The sequence below is a fragment of the Arachis ipaensis genome, chromosome B05 (assembly GCF_000816755.2).
Source record: "Arachis ipaensis cultivar K30076 chromosome B05, Araip1.1, whole genome shotgun sequence".
Taxonomy (NCBI): Eukaryota; Viridiplantae; Streptophyta; class Magnoliopsida; order Fabales; family Fabaceae; genus Arachis; species Arachis ipaensis.
This window is the reverse complement of record NC_029789.2, coordinates 92,187,741-92,201,060: the sequence shown is the minus strand read 5'-3', so window position 1 is coordinate 92,201,060 and position 13,320 is coordinate 92,187,741. Positions and strand designations below refer to the sequence as shown.

General features: G+C 36.9%; 1 protein-coding gene across 11 annotated transcripts; it reads right to left on the bottom strand.

Annotated features, from left to right (window-relative positions):
* On the bottom strand, positions 2,833-10,833 carry LOC107643729 (protease 2). Of its 11 annotated transcripts, none has more exons than XR_002363222.1 (12): positions 10,394-10,832; positions 9,868-10,031; positions 9,376-9,598; positions 9,079-9,223; positions 8,790-8,993; positions 8,540-8,674; positions 7,907-8,035; positions 6,812-7,221; positions 6,060-6,291; positions 5,025-5,218; positions 4,579-4,896; positions 2,833-3,448 (listed from the first exon to the last, which is right to left on the bottom strand). XR_002363222.1 is itself a non-coding variant. In XM_021124147.1 (12 exons), exons 3-12 carry the CDS (start codon positions 10,028-10,030, stop codon positions 4,701-4,703), a joined length of 2,031 nt encoding a protein of 676 aa, XP_020979806.1. In that variant the 5' UTR covers position 10,031; positions 10,195-10,288; positions 10,394-10,522; the 3' UTR covers positions 4,445-4,700. The 11 variants fall into 11 exon arrangements, 6 of the variants coding, with proteins under 6 accessions (XP_020979806.1, XP_020979803.1, XP_020979804.1 ...); XR_002363221.1 differs by lacking the exon at positions 2,833-3,448 and adding an exon at positions 3,970-4,432; XM_021124147.1 differs by lacking the exon at positions 2,833-3,448 and adding an exon at positions 10,195-10,288 and having other exon boundaries at positions 4,445-4,896; positions 10,394-10,522.

Below are 13,320 nucleotides of genomic sequence, written 5' to 3'. Positions count from 1 at the left end.
TTAAAGATTAAACAAGGAAAATCATCAAGAACAACTTGAAGATCAAAGAAGAACACATGATGAATTTTCGAAAATTTAAGAAAAATTAAAATATGCAATTGACACCAAACTTAAAATTTGACACAAGACTCAAACAAGAAACACACAATTTTTTCGGTTTTATGATTTTATTAAATTTTTTTGTATTTTTCAAAAAATTTTTTGGAAAAAGAAAATAAAGAAATTCAAAATTTTTAATAAGAATTCCAGGATTCCAGTAATGTTAGTCTAAAGCTTCGGTCCAAAAAAATAGACATGGCCAATGGCCAGCCAAGCTTCAGCACAGAATTTTAATTGAGAATCCAAAGGCTCATGCAATGTTATTCTAAAGCTCCGGTCCAAAAGAATTAGACATGGTCAAATGGCCAGCCAAGCTTTAACATAACACATACAAGCATGTCCTCTTTACCATGGAAAGTGGAAACCTCAGTCCAAAAGATTAGATATGGCATAACAGCCAGCCAGGTTTCAACATATCTCATGAAGCTCTAGAATTCATTCTTAAAAATTCTGAAGAACACAATTTTTTTCGAAAATCTTTTTTTTTTGTATTTATTTTTTTTCGAAAATAAAAATAAAAAGCTTAAATATAAAATAAAATTACCTAATCTAAGCAACAAGATGAACCGTCAGTTGTCCAAACTTGAACAATCCCCGGCAACGGCGCCAAAAACTTGGTGCACGAAATTGTGATTTACACTTTTCACAACTCCGCACAACTAACCAGCAAGTGCACTGGGTCGTCCAAGTAATACCTTACGTGAGTAAGGGTCGATCCCACGGAGATTGTCGGCTTGAAGCAAGCTATGGTCATCTTGTAAATCTCAGTCAAGCGGATTCAGTTGGTTATGAGGTTTAGATAATTAAAAGATAAATAAAACATAAAATAAAATAAAGGTACTTATGTAATTCATTGGTGGAAATTTTAGATAAGCGTTTGGAGATGCTTTGTTGCTTCTGAACCTCTACTTTCCTATTGTCTTCTTCCAATCATGCGTGCTCCCTTCCTTGGGAAGCTGTATGATCCTCTCGGATGAAAAATACCAGGTACGATATCTGCACGGCTAATCCACTGTCGGATTTCTCGTCTTTGATGAAAAATACCAGGTACAGCTACCGCACGGCTAATCATCTGTCAGTTCTCACTAGTGTCGGAATAGGAACCTTATCCTTTTGCACACTGTCACTGCGCCCAACATTCGCAAGTTTGAAGCTCGTCACAGTCATCCCTTCCCAGATCCTACTCGGAATACCACAGACAAGGTTTAGACTTTCCAGATCTCAGGAATGGCTGCTAATGGTTCTAGCCTATACCACGAAGATCCTAATCTCACGGACTCAGTCTGTGTATTAGAGACCCAAGAGAATATACTCCGGTTGTTGTCCAATGACTACGTTGAACATCATGTAGACCGCTTTGTGGTTGTCAGGCACGCGGATCTTGGCTAAGCGAGTAACGAAGATAGTGGGTGATTTTCATGGGTCACCCCTTCATTCTGACTTAACTGAATTAAGTACGAGAGTATATCTTGGAGAAGAAGTAGGCGTGAATTGAAAGAGAAACAATAGTACTTGCATTAATTCATGAAGAACAGCAGAGCTCCACACTTTAATCTATAAGGTGTAGAAACTCCACCGTAGAAAATACACAAGAGAAAAAGGTCTAGGCATGGCCGTGTGGCCAGCCTCCAAGTACTAAGATGATAAAGTTCATCAAAAGATACGAATACAATAGTAAAAAGTGCTATTTATACTAAACTAGTAACTTAGGTTTACAGAAAATGAGTAACTAAGTGCAGATAGTGCAGAAATCCACTTCTGGGGCCCACTTGGTGTATGCTTGTGTTGAGTATTGAAGCTTTCACGTGCATAGGCTGTTCTTGGAGTTAAGCGCCAGCTTGGGTGCCAGTTTGGGCATTTAACTCCAATTCTGGTGCCAGTTTTGGCGTTTTACGCCAAAAAGTTTTAGGCTGGCTTTTAGTGCCAGTTTGGATCATCAAATCTCGGGCAAAGTATAGACTATTATATATTGCTGAAAAGTCCAGGATGTCTACTTTCCAACGCAATTGAGATCGCGCCAATTGGGCTTCTGTAGCTCCAGAAAATCCTCTTCGAGTGCAGGAGGGTCAAAATCCAACAGCATCTGCAGTCCTTTTTCAGCCTCTGAATAAGATTTTTGCTCAGGTCCCTCAATTTCAGCCAAAAAATACCTGAAATTACAGAAAAACATACAAACTCATAGTAAAGTCCAGAAATGTGATTTTTGAATAAAAACTAACAAAAATATAATAAAAAGTAACTAAAACATACTAAAAACTATGTAAAAACAATGTCAAAAAGGATATAAATTATCCACTCATCAGAAGGAAGGAATTTACGTGTTTTGATTAATTTTAGGGTCAAGTTTAGGAGTTTTTTGTGTTATTAGACCTTTTTGTACTGCTCACATTGTAGTTGGTTAGAGTTGACTGGTACCCTAGTTGGTTCCTAGATTTTCTCATTTAGTTTTTTTCTCCGCACTAAATCACTAGTCATTGCTCTTTTACAATTCATGTGAATCTCGTTATTGTTGGGTGCAACATATTTCATTCAGAGTTAAGTACGATTTTGGTCTCTAAGGTTGTGGCGGGAAATTTTTTTCGTCCCCAACCTTTTTTTATTTACAAAATCGTCCCTAAGGTTTAACTTAATTTTAAAATCGTTCTTTTTACCAAATTTTTTATTTTTATTACCAAATTACCCCTAACTAAAAAAAATAAAAGAAAAAAAAAAGAAAACGGGGAAAGGGGGAACTGGGAAAGGGAATCACGCTTCGAGGGGGTTTCCAGGGAAGAAGAGGGGGAAGGGAATCCACTGCCGCTGCTTCTCGTCATTCGGTCCTCGCCGCCGCCGCTACTCCTCGTCGTTCGATCCTCGCCACTGGATCTCACCGCCAGATCTCGCCGTTTCCTTTCTTCCTCAGCGCACTCACACTAACGGCACGAGAGGAGAGAGCAGAAGGAGAGAGAAAGAGAAGCAGAGAGGAAGAGAAGAAAGGAACGGAGGCGCTGAGGGAGACCGCTTCCAGCTCACCACGCCATGCTGTCGTCCTCATCGCGAATCGCCGTCGTCAGTTGCCATCGAGCCATGTTCCGTCGCCGCCGCTGGAGTGGGGTCACTTTGACGCCAGCAAATTCGCAAGGTTGGACGATCGTCGATGCTCCTCGCCGGTCGCCGCTGCTCTTCGTCCTCCTTGCCAGTTGTTCTGATTCCATTATCCATTGTTGTTGTTCTTCTGATTTTGATTGTTGTTTCATTGTTGTTGCTTCTGCTTCTGCTTCTTGTTCTATTTTTGTTGTTACTTTGATTCCATTATCCATTGTTGTTCTTCTGTTTCTTGTTGTTATTGATTCTGCTTCTGCCTCTACTTCTGGTTGATTTTGAAAAAGAAGGGAAAGGGTATTTTAGTCCGAATGACAATTTTAAAACTAAGTTAAATTTTAAAGACAATTTTGTAAGCAAAAAAAGTTTGGGACAAAAAAAAATTTTCAAATCCTACCTTAAGAACCAAAATCATACTTAACCCTTTCATTCAAGTATTATGATTGGTTGGGATTCATGGATGTCTAAGTAATTTCACATGTCATACTCGTGAATAAAAATCTTCACCATATTTTTATTCCCAATCTGACATCTTTTTCAGGTATTATGATTGGTTGGGATTCATGGATGTCTAAGTAATTTCACATGTCATACTCGTGAATAAAAATCTTCACCCTATTTTTATTCCCAATCAGACATCTTTACAATAAGGTATGTAATAAAAAAGACTTCTAACATGTTATATAAATTTTTCCTACAAATAATACGCCTCGAATGAATCAAGAAAATTATTTTTGTAAATATTTGACAATAGAGTGTATATGCAATTTAGTCAATGAAAGATTCATGTGATAATAATATAGTCACATTTTTTACATTAACTTAGTCCTTGAAAAGTGACTATTTCTGGTTGTGCATGGTGAATGGGTGATTAACTCAACAATTTAATCAAGAAAACTAGACCTAGACTTAGAATTATCTAATAGACAAACACGCGTCTTTTTCAAGTATCAAAAGTCCATACTCCAAAGTCCAATGGCAAATTCTAAAAATACATATCTAAATTAGCAAATGGGAAACACAATCCGTAATCCGGGTCTATCACAATCTCCGGTTCCATCGCCACCTCACAGGGTTGGAGGATTTTGCAGAGTGAACACAGAAAGGAAGTTTCTCCACAGTAAAATATTTAACTTTCCAAGTTAGTTTATGAGGTCTCTTCATATCAAAAGAATAGAAAGCATTTAACATTATGTTGCTAACTCCAGCAAACATACAATTGCATATCTTGGAAGAGTGCAACAAATCAAACCTTATCAAGGAGAAACCAGTGGAAATTTTAAGATCAATGAAAAATGAAGTTTATATAAATCCAATTTTTTTGCTTCAAAAGAATGATGCTAGTGAGCAATTTTATTTAACTACAAAGATACAAAGTAAGCTTGGACTAAAAGTTACCTGAATCTCCAAGGCCTAATTCTTGCTTTGCGCTAAGTATATAACTCTTCCTTGGCCTAGAAATGGAACTCTTCAAACTAATTAAAAAATAACCTTCCAACAGCCGTACTCGTAAAATTTACTTAATCCTTTAAGATCCCAAAAGTTTTCATGAGGAAAGCATACTCATAAGCTGTTTCGTCACATTGACTATGGTGACCACCTTCGCCAAAATGACCTCCTATCATACTTGTTTTCATGATAACTGAACGAGAACAATTAGGGCATGTACTGTCTCGTACTTTAGCCACCCACTTTGCACCTTCCCAAACTCCAACCCTGAGAAAGAATGTCAAATGCTAAAAATCAAATTTCAGAACAAATAGCCATTAAATTAGAAGCCAAAGAATTCATGCCATGAAAACATATATGGCAACACTCGATGATGGGTGATAGGTGAAAATTGCCTTGAATCATTGACTGCCACTGTAACCAAAACAGAAGGAAAGCAACTGCGTTGAGGAATGTTGTCATAAGGAGAATAACTAAAAATAGAATCAAAGTTTGACTGTATTTTCGGATTTCCAAATTCTTCATAGTCTAAGACTGTGAGGGGCAAACTAGGATCCAACAATGTGTTGCATACATCAAGAAATGGTACCTGATATATAACCCAATTCATCATCAGGATAAAATTTTTCAAATATGAATATGAATTTATGGATGAATTCAAACATAGAACTCAGCGCTAGTCAGAATAAGGAACTTCATGTAATTAATATATTAGTTATCACCACAATTTGTTAATCTTAAATTAGATCAAAGAAAGCAAGGGATATATCATTTGGCACAACAGTGTATGAAAAATGTGCAGTACATAAACATGTATGCAAGAATCAAGATCATGTTTCAAAAGGAAAATCATGTTTTACTTTATGGAAAACACAAACATGTGGAGAATCAACAAGTTATACAACAAAGTTGCAAGGAACAGGCTACTCGTAAGGCATTTGGATAACTTACAGTATTTGATAATAGGTTCAAATCTTTGAGCCACCATTGGTCCAAAACAAAAAGGACTTGTACAACATATTTGCAGACTTAATTGGTTGAACCTTTTAATCTTGGGTGTCCACTATCCAATGATCAACTTACAAGGTTATCTTTTTGTCAAAACCTGACATGTTTTGGTAGTTCCAATCAAAAACTTCAATACCAAAGTGCTGCGGTTTTTCTGACATGACCAAATCTTTAGAGTAAAAAGGCTTTGGTGTTATTTATTTATTAAATTTATAATGGCTTTAATAATTCCACTTCCTACCTTCAGTATTTTTGCCACAAAGTAAAAAATAAAATAAAATAAAATTGCAACAAATAAGAGAAGAGGGAAAAATATAATCAAGAACTCAAATTTGAAAGGTCCAAATATCTGTTAGCACCAGGTCTGAAAATCTAAACTTCAAAATAAGTTTAAGAATCACAATTGCTAATGCATTACTAACCTTTAATATGGCAGAACGGAAGAGTTGTGGATACATGTTCATAGCTGCACCAACAACAACACAGCCTGCACTCCATGCAATGGCACCAAGCTGATCACTCTGAACATAACCCTCACTAACTAGATAGTTACCACAAGATACAAAGTCAAGTATTGAATTGTGCTTGTTTAACCCACTCCCAGACCTGTGCCATGACGAATTACCACCACCACCTCCTCTGGCACAACACACACTGTCAGATAATTAACAAACAAAAAAGCTCGAAATATCTTAAGAAAGACTGCATATTTATCTAAGATAGAGAGGTCTACATAAGAACAGCTAGAGGGAAAAATATTCAGTTTTGTCATGAAATCACTCCTCAAAAAAACTAAGCATAGGAAGAGGCACATGAATAGTTATATTTCTAACACACCTCCTCACACGAGCCACTTTTGGGTTTGTGTGAAATTTGCATACATTTTTTTTTTGTTTCCATTTGCCTTATGCTGAAATTTTCTTTTGAGTCAACAAAGATCAAACTCTAAACCTTTTGGTCTTAAAAACTCTGATACCATACCATGTCATGAAATTACTTCTTCCAAAAGCTTAAACTTATAGGAAGAGACACATGAATTGTTATATCTGTAAAAAGATTCATGATCCTAACTTGTGTCAGTTGTGTGCATATCATAAAGGAAAAAGGCAGTACTTTATACATTAGACCATAAGGAACCCTAGGACAGATACGGAACCAATATCAAGAAACCAACCTGACATCAGCAAATGCCACTACCCAACCTCGATCCAGTAAACTAAGCCGATCTGAACACCAGCCCTTATCCAAATCTTCTCCATAAGCTCCATAACCTACTAAAAGACCTGGGGATTTATCCTGCTGCCACAATTCTCTCGAGTACACAATGGTAAGTGGAACCTTTACACCATCATGAGAAATAACTTCCTCCCTCTGCAAACAGTATATTCGAGAAAGGTCCTTCCAAATCTGTGATTCAGAATTCATGATACATTCTTTCTTATTATATGCCTCATGAATTTTATTCTCATGTAGCTCCAAAGATTGAATGCAAAACTGGCCAGTAGAAACACAATTTACTTCCTCTTGCTGCACAACTGAATATGTATGTCTTGACATGTCATAATCAACAATTACATCAGGCATCTGACAATTCCAACCCAAAAGAGGAAAAGAATGAAATTTAAAATATGATACTTTTAATGCAAGCAGAGGAATTAAACAATCACTTCCATGCGTCAATCCAAAGATTTCATGATGCAACTATAAAGTACAAAGTCCGAAGCTCAACTAATCCACGACCAAATACGCTGGAGGCTCAACTCCTAGAATCAATGTTATATAGCACTAAGATGTCATCATATAAACAACATACAACTTCAAAGGAAGCTTAGAATCAATGTTCTTTTTATTAATGTAGCATGTGTTTATGTTTTGGCAATGGGTGCGTTCAAACCATGGTTTGGGATATGTATACCGTGTTTCAAATTTTGTTTGGCAAAATCAAGTTGAGCATTTTGACATGATTCTTAGCCTTAAACCATAGTTTGAGCAGAAGTGAGAAAAGGTTGCTTTGGCCCTAGACAACCATGGTTTGTTTATTAACCATACACATATTGATGTTTTGCAAACTTCATTTTTTAAATTTCTGACAGCATCAGAGTGAATTACCACTTACCGTAATCCATATAGGGTGAATATCTTCATAAGGCAAAGGGAAAAAAAGAAAATTATAACCAACATGAATAACATGAACCATAATTTAAAAAGAAAAATCAGAGCCTGTCCATTTTTCAGCAAATGTTGTGTGTAGTTGTGTAGCTGGTCATACCACAGGTGATGAGAGCACCACACGATACTCTGAATTCAGAAAGTCATGATTCGAACCAGGAATCGCACTGCATGAGCTAGATGGCTGAGGAAAGTACCATGGTTTCAGGTCTTGAATATATACCTGATACTGCAAAATTTAAGGTAAAATATCAATGTTACTGCCAGTTTAAACTGGCATATGGTATTATATTCATATTTCACCTTAATGGTGCTTTATGCTAAATTTACCATAGATAAATTCAAGAAAAGAAACTCAAGGTACAAATGTCAAAACAAGTTGCAAATTGCAACTCCAGCAAAAATGTTGCGACCAGCAAATTGCACCCCCCATCAATTTGAACTTGAACATTAACTTTTATGGAATGTTCTGGTCCCATTGGAAAAAATTTAAGAGGGAAAAAAGAAAGCAGAAACCTGCCAAATCTATTTGTGACTTTGTGTACATGGTGCAGTGATATGTCATTGGGGCGGACCCATGGAATAAAATTTAATATTTTTAAAGATGCCTTGTGAGAATTTAGGCAGAGACAACATAGATTTCTGGATGGTTCTCTTTAGTTATCCTATGTTCATAGAGCATATTCTTCCTTATCACTAAACAATTATGTTAGTGAAGCAGCAGTTCATATACCTTCAAATCACTTTGCATGGGAAGATTCAAGGAACATAACAAAGGAAAACCTCTTTTATTGAGGGAAAGAACCAAATGTCCACTAAAAATGTCCATGTCACGTATGCTCGTATCATCATCAGGGAGGATGATGTTCTGAAGAAAAACATAAGCATATTAAAGAGGGATTCAAGATCCACTATAACTTTAACACTAAACAGAGAGAACAAAGAACATGAAAGCAAGATGAATGAAGTTGAACAAACATGACCAGCCATTTAGTTGACTCTATATCTTCAACTTGGCATCGGACCAGGTAGTAACCATCACCAGACCACCTAGAATCGGGCATTGGAGAGTTGGTAAGGATATAAAATAAACCAGTGTGATGTTCCACAAAGTACTGTACACCAGAAGTACGTTTACATATCCTTTGTATCCCTTCCATTGGATTGGCTGCATTTATAACATAAACCTGTAATGAACATTAAGATCAACACATCAGTAGAAAGAAATATTCTTATTATTCATTCACAAAAAGGAGATATATAAGTTCCTTCCTCGGATGATGTCCTTGAGTTTGAATTCACCGTTATGAACTTGCCATCTTTTGTGCTTGTTATGTCAACACAAAAACTGGGATCACTTTCTGTAAATACTGGGAGGTCATTCGAAGGACCGCATCCAAGTCTTCTACATAGAACTCTGAAATAATATCATACTTATGAATGTTAGTATATTGTCTTAGATCAAAATCAATTTCCTGATTTCCTCCCATAATCTTTTTTTTTTTAAAAAACAAAAGCATAAAAATGGGGATATCCAGGTGGAAATGAAAGTCTATAATGAGATTTTGCCTGTAAGGTCTCTGGTTTTCATCTGACAGAGTATAAAACAAAGAAGTTGCATCTCGAGCCCATGCCAGGCTAACAACACCATCAGCTGCCAACTTTGGGTCTATCAATCCAGTTCTGAGGTCTTTAACTTTAAGCATGAACTGCTCAGCCCCAGAAATATCAACTGTGAATGCAAGATAGTTGTGGTCTGGTGAAACCCTACATGTACCAACATGGACATACCCTACAATATTGACTAGGAACATCAATCATCATTAACTGGAAAGGAAGAAAAATGGTTAAACTCGGCCTCTCAACCATAACAATGTAAACAATGTGAAAGTGAAAGTATCCCAAGGAACTTGGCCAAAGGATCAAACGTTAGAATGTGAAGTGCCAACACTCATTACTTGTACCGCAGAAAGGAAAGGAATGAAAATACAAACAGCACAAAAGTGTGAAATTAAAAATTAAAAAAAAAATATTGCACTGCAAATGCTAGAAGAAACTTGCCATATTTCTCTGCAAGTTCATTCCAGTCAAGCAAAATTTCCTCCCTTTTAGGTCTTGCCAATCCATAACGACGAAAAGCCGCCAGCCAACCACTGCTCTCATTTTCCAGCTTCCTACACAGTACAGGATATTCCCTTCCCTCTGGAATGTATTGGTAATACATCCTGATCAAGACAAAGAAAAAATGCAAACAAAGAGAAAATGCAATCGACTAAGTTTATATATAAAGTAACTAAACTCTAATGAAACGGTATATTATGTGTAGCAGCATAGAATTGAACTTAGAACTGGCTATCAACTACAAAGCCGTTGGTGAAGTAAGAATACCAACAGTAGCAACTGTAATCCGTGATTCCCACCCATTATGCCCATAAAAGATCTGTTAGTGGTAACGGCATGAAGAAACAAGCAACTGTTGTTCCTATGAAAAAGTCAATTTGTTTTCAACATGCTTTCTAGTTTGATAGTTTCTAAGGCTCTTCTTAAGTACACAGTAAAATGAGGGTAAAATGGTAATAGCACAGACCAGGGTCCCCAACGCTCCGGGGGAGTGGAAACGGCGGCGGGGATTCGTCGTTTCATCTCGGAAGCCAAGGCAGACTGCAGAGGGAGGGCGTCAGCCATGAAGGCTTCGGCGTAGGAATTTTCGCGGTGGAGATGGTCCAACAGATTGGGATCGTCGGTGTTGGACATCCAATGATATGGATCTTCTAGCGTCTTCCCGTGAACCAAAACTCTGAACGGCACCTTCTTCGGGGACGGCGGCGGCGGCGCCGGAGCTTGCTTCCTTTGTCGGCAGCAACAGGAAGCGGAAGAGAGTGTGGCGCGCCGCGAACATGACCACGAAGAGGTGAGTGTGAGTGTCTTGCCGGAGTGACGAAGCAGGAGAACGGCACGGAGTGCCATAGAGTTCCTAACTCCCTCGGACCCTGTAAATCTATTTTTTGTTTTTTGTTTTAATTTAATATAACTTAAGGAGCAATTACACAAATACATATCTAGCTTTAGATTAATATAACTTCTTAACAAGTTGGAAATTATGGAAGAATGAACATAGGAAGCGCAAGATATGAATCATTATCATACAAATATTTTCACTCTTCTAATTCTAGGATCGTAGTGTTCTCTGTTCAACCACAGCATGCCGACTTTGGTGCTACTTGCCCTGCCCCAGCTACCTAATCTTGTTGGTTGATTTTGTTTCCAAAAGCCTGTAACAAAAATACATCATTAGATATTCAGCTCTATAGAGAGAATTATTCAAACACAAACCTATCCTTGTATTCAAGGGAAGGGAAATTCAACTGTTCAAATACCTCCGCCTTAGAGTCAGTGTCAACATTCTCAAGTATACATTAGTCTCACTGACAGTATCGAAGAATTTAATTCCATACTCATCAGCTAGTGCTTGGCCCTTTGTAGTAGGCACAATCTAAAAAAAGAAAGACAAAAGTATGATCATAGTTACAAAATTCTCAAATATGATGTACACATATATGAAAGAAAGATATAGAAGATCCTATCTGTTACTTATTCCATTATTCACATCAAAGGAACTCATCTCTGGACACACATCTTGCCCAAAAAACCCAAAAACAAACTGTTTCAATCACAAGAATGTAATCTCCTCAACATTGCTTCTCAATGGATATTGAGTTAAAAAAAAAGGTCCATATCTAAAATATTTCTGCAGAGCAACTTAAGCGGAATGAAACATTCTCTAGAAAGTCTTCCTTCCTGAAAAGGATATAAACTTTAAGTAGATACTCGTAAAAGGAATCAACCCCCGAAAAATAATTCAGGAAAAAAATTTACACAAGAAATATATAGGACAGTTCATTAGCATTTGTGGGTTAGGATGAAAGTATCTTAGGGTATCAAACAGCATTACTATAAACAGCAGCAGCATATTCATATTAAAATCAACGGATAATGCAATTGCTAAGCTAGAAAACACATACTGAAAGATGAAAAATTATCACAGTTCAAAACAACGTACCTGCTCCAATACCTGATGAAAATTCAATCCATTCCCCAGTTTCCACATCAAATGTGGTTCCAAATAATCCATTCCTCTGGAGCACGCAATTCCTTGGAATCCTTTGTTGTCGTCACTAGTTTCTCTGACGCACCACCACTACCACTGCTGTCACCTTGAAAACAAGGAAATTACAAATTAAAAACTTCAAAAACCCTAGTCCCATAAAACGATTTACTTCAATGGGGCTTTTAACAAAAGAAAAGGATATAAATGGCATGCGTTTGGGAAACTGGAATTTAGAAGAAAAAGAGAGGGGAATAATGTAAACCCCGTAAAATTAGCAAATAATTAATCAATAAATTACTTTTTAATAAAAGAGATTAGAAATGTGAATTTTATAGTAAAATAGGATAGAACTAATTAAAACAAGAATTTTGACACTAATTTCAAAGAATTTGGCCCAAAATTGGGGCCAAATAGACTGAACCGAACCCAAACCGGGCCCGTGGGCCCAACCAACTCATTAAATAGAATGAGCATCAGCTCATCTCCTTCCCCATTTCACCAATTCACGCTGGGAAACAAGGAGAGGGGAAGAACACAAGCTTCAAACCCTTGTTCTTGTTTCAAATTCCAATAACTTTTGATTCGGAGCTCCAATCGCCACACCGTTTGCGGCCACGCGTCCAGCGCGTCGAGCTCTATAAAGTCCGATAGCCAATTTTGATAAGAAATTTCATCTCTTGTCTCAGCCTCTCAATTCCCTTGGTCTTTGAAATTTTGAGGGTTTAATTGTTAAAACTTGATGCCTTGATGTTTAGGCTTAAATTAGCTTGAGAAATTTATGGGTCCTTATTCAATCAAGACACATATAAGGTGAAAACTCTCAAAACCTTGCAAATTCTTAGCTTATGTGAGTTTAGGTATTGAATTTAGTATATAAGTGTGGTAATGTGAATTAGGTGTGTAAGTATATAAATTGGAGACTTGGTGGAGCTTTGGGTGTCATTAGTTTGGATTCTTGGGGATGAATTTTGGACATTTTGGTGGTGCTCTTGGGTTATACAAGGAAATCGGCCAAGGTATGATTTTGGTTTCTCGTATTTAATATATAAGGTTTTGTGAAAACTTAGGCTAGATGACCATAGGCTAGGTGTGAATGTATGAATGCGTTAAATGTTTAGTACTTTGATAATAATTGATGAAATTGGTTTATTATTAGCTTGGTAATTGATGTTGGTGATGGAGTATAATGCTATACGATGATTAGTGATAATTGACAAGGTATTAAGAAATGAACATGTATATGTGTTGAATGATGATGATCTTGTTGGTTAGTTGAGTAATTTGTATATGAGATTGTGTATATAGGAGTATAATTGATTGAGTTGGGATGTGGAGGTTTTGGCATTTTAAATGGTATGTTGTTGTGCTGGATACATGTATAGGAAGTGGGAATTGAGTTTGGTTTT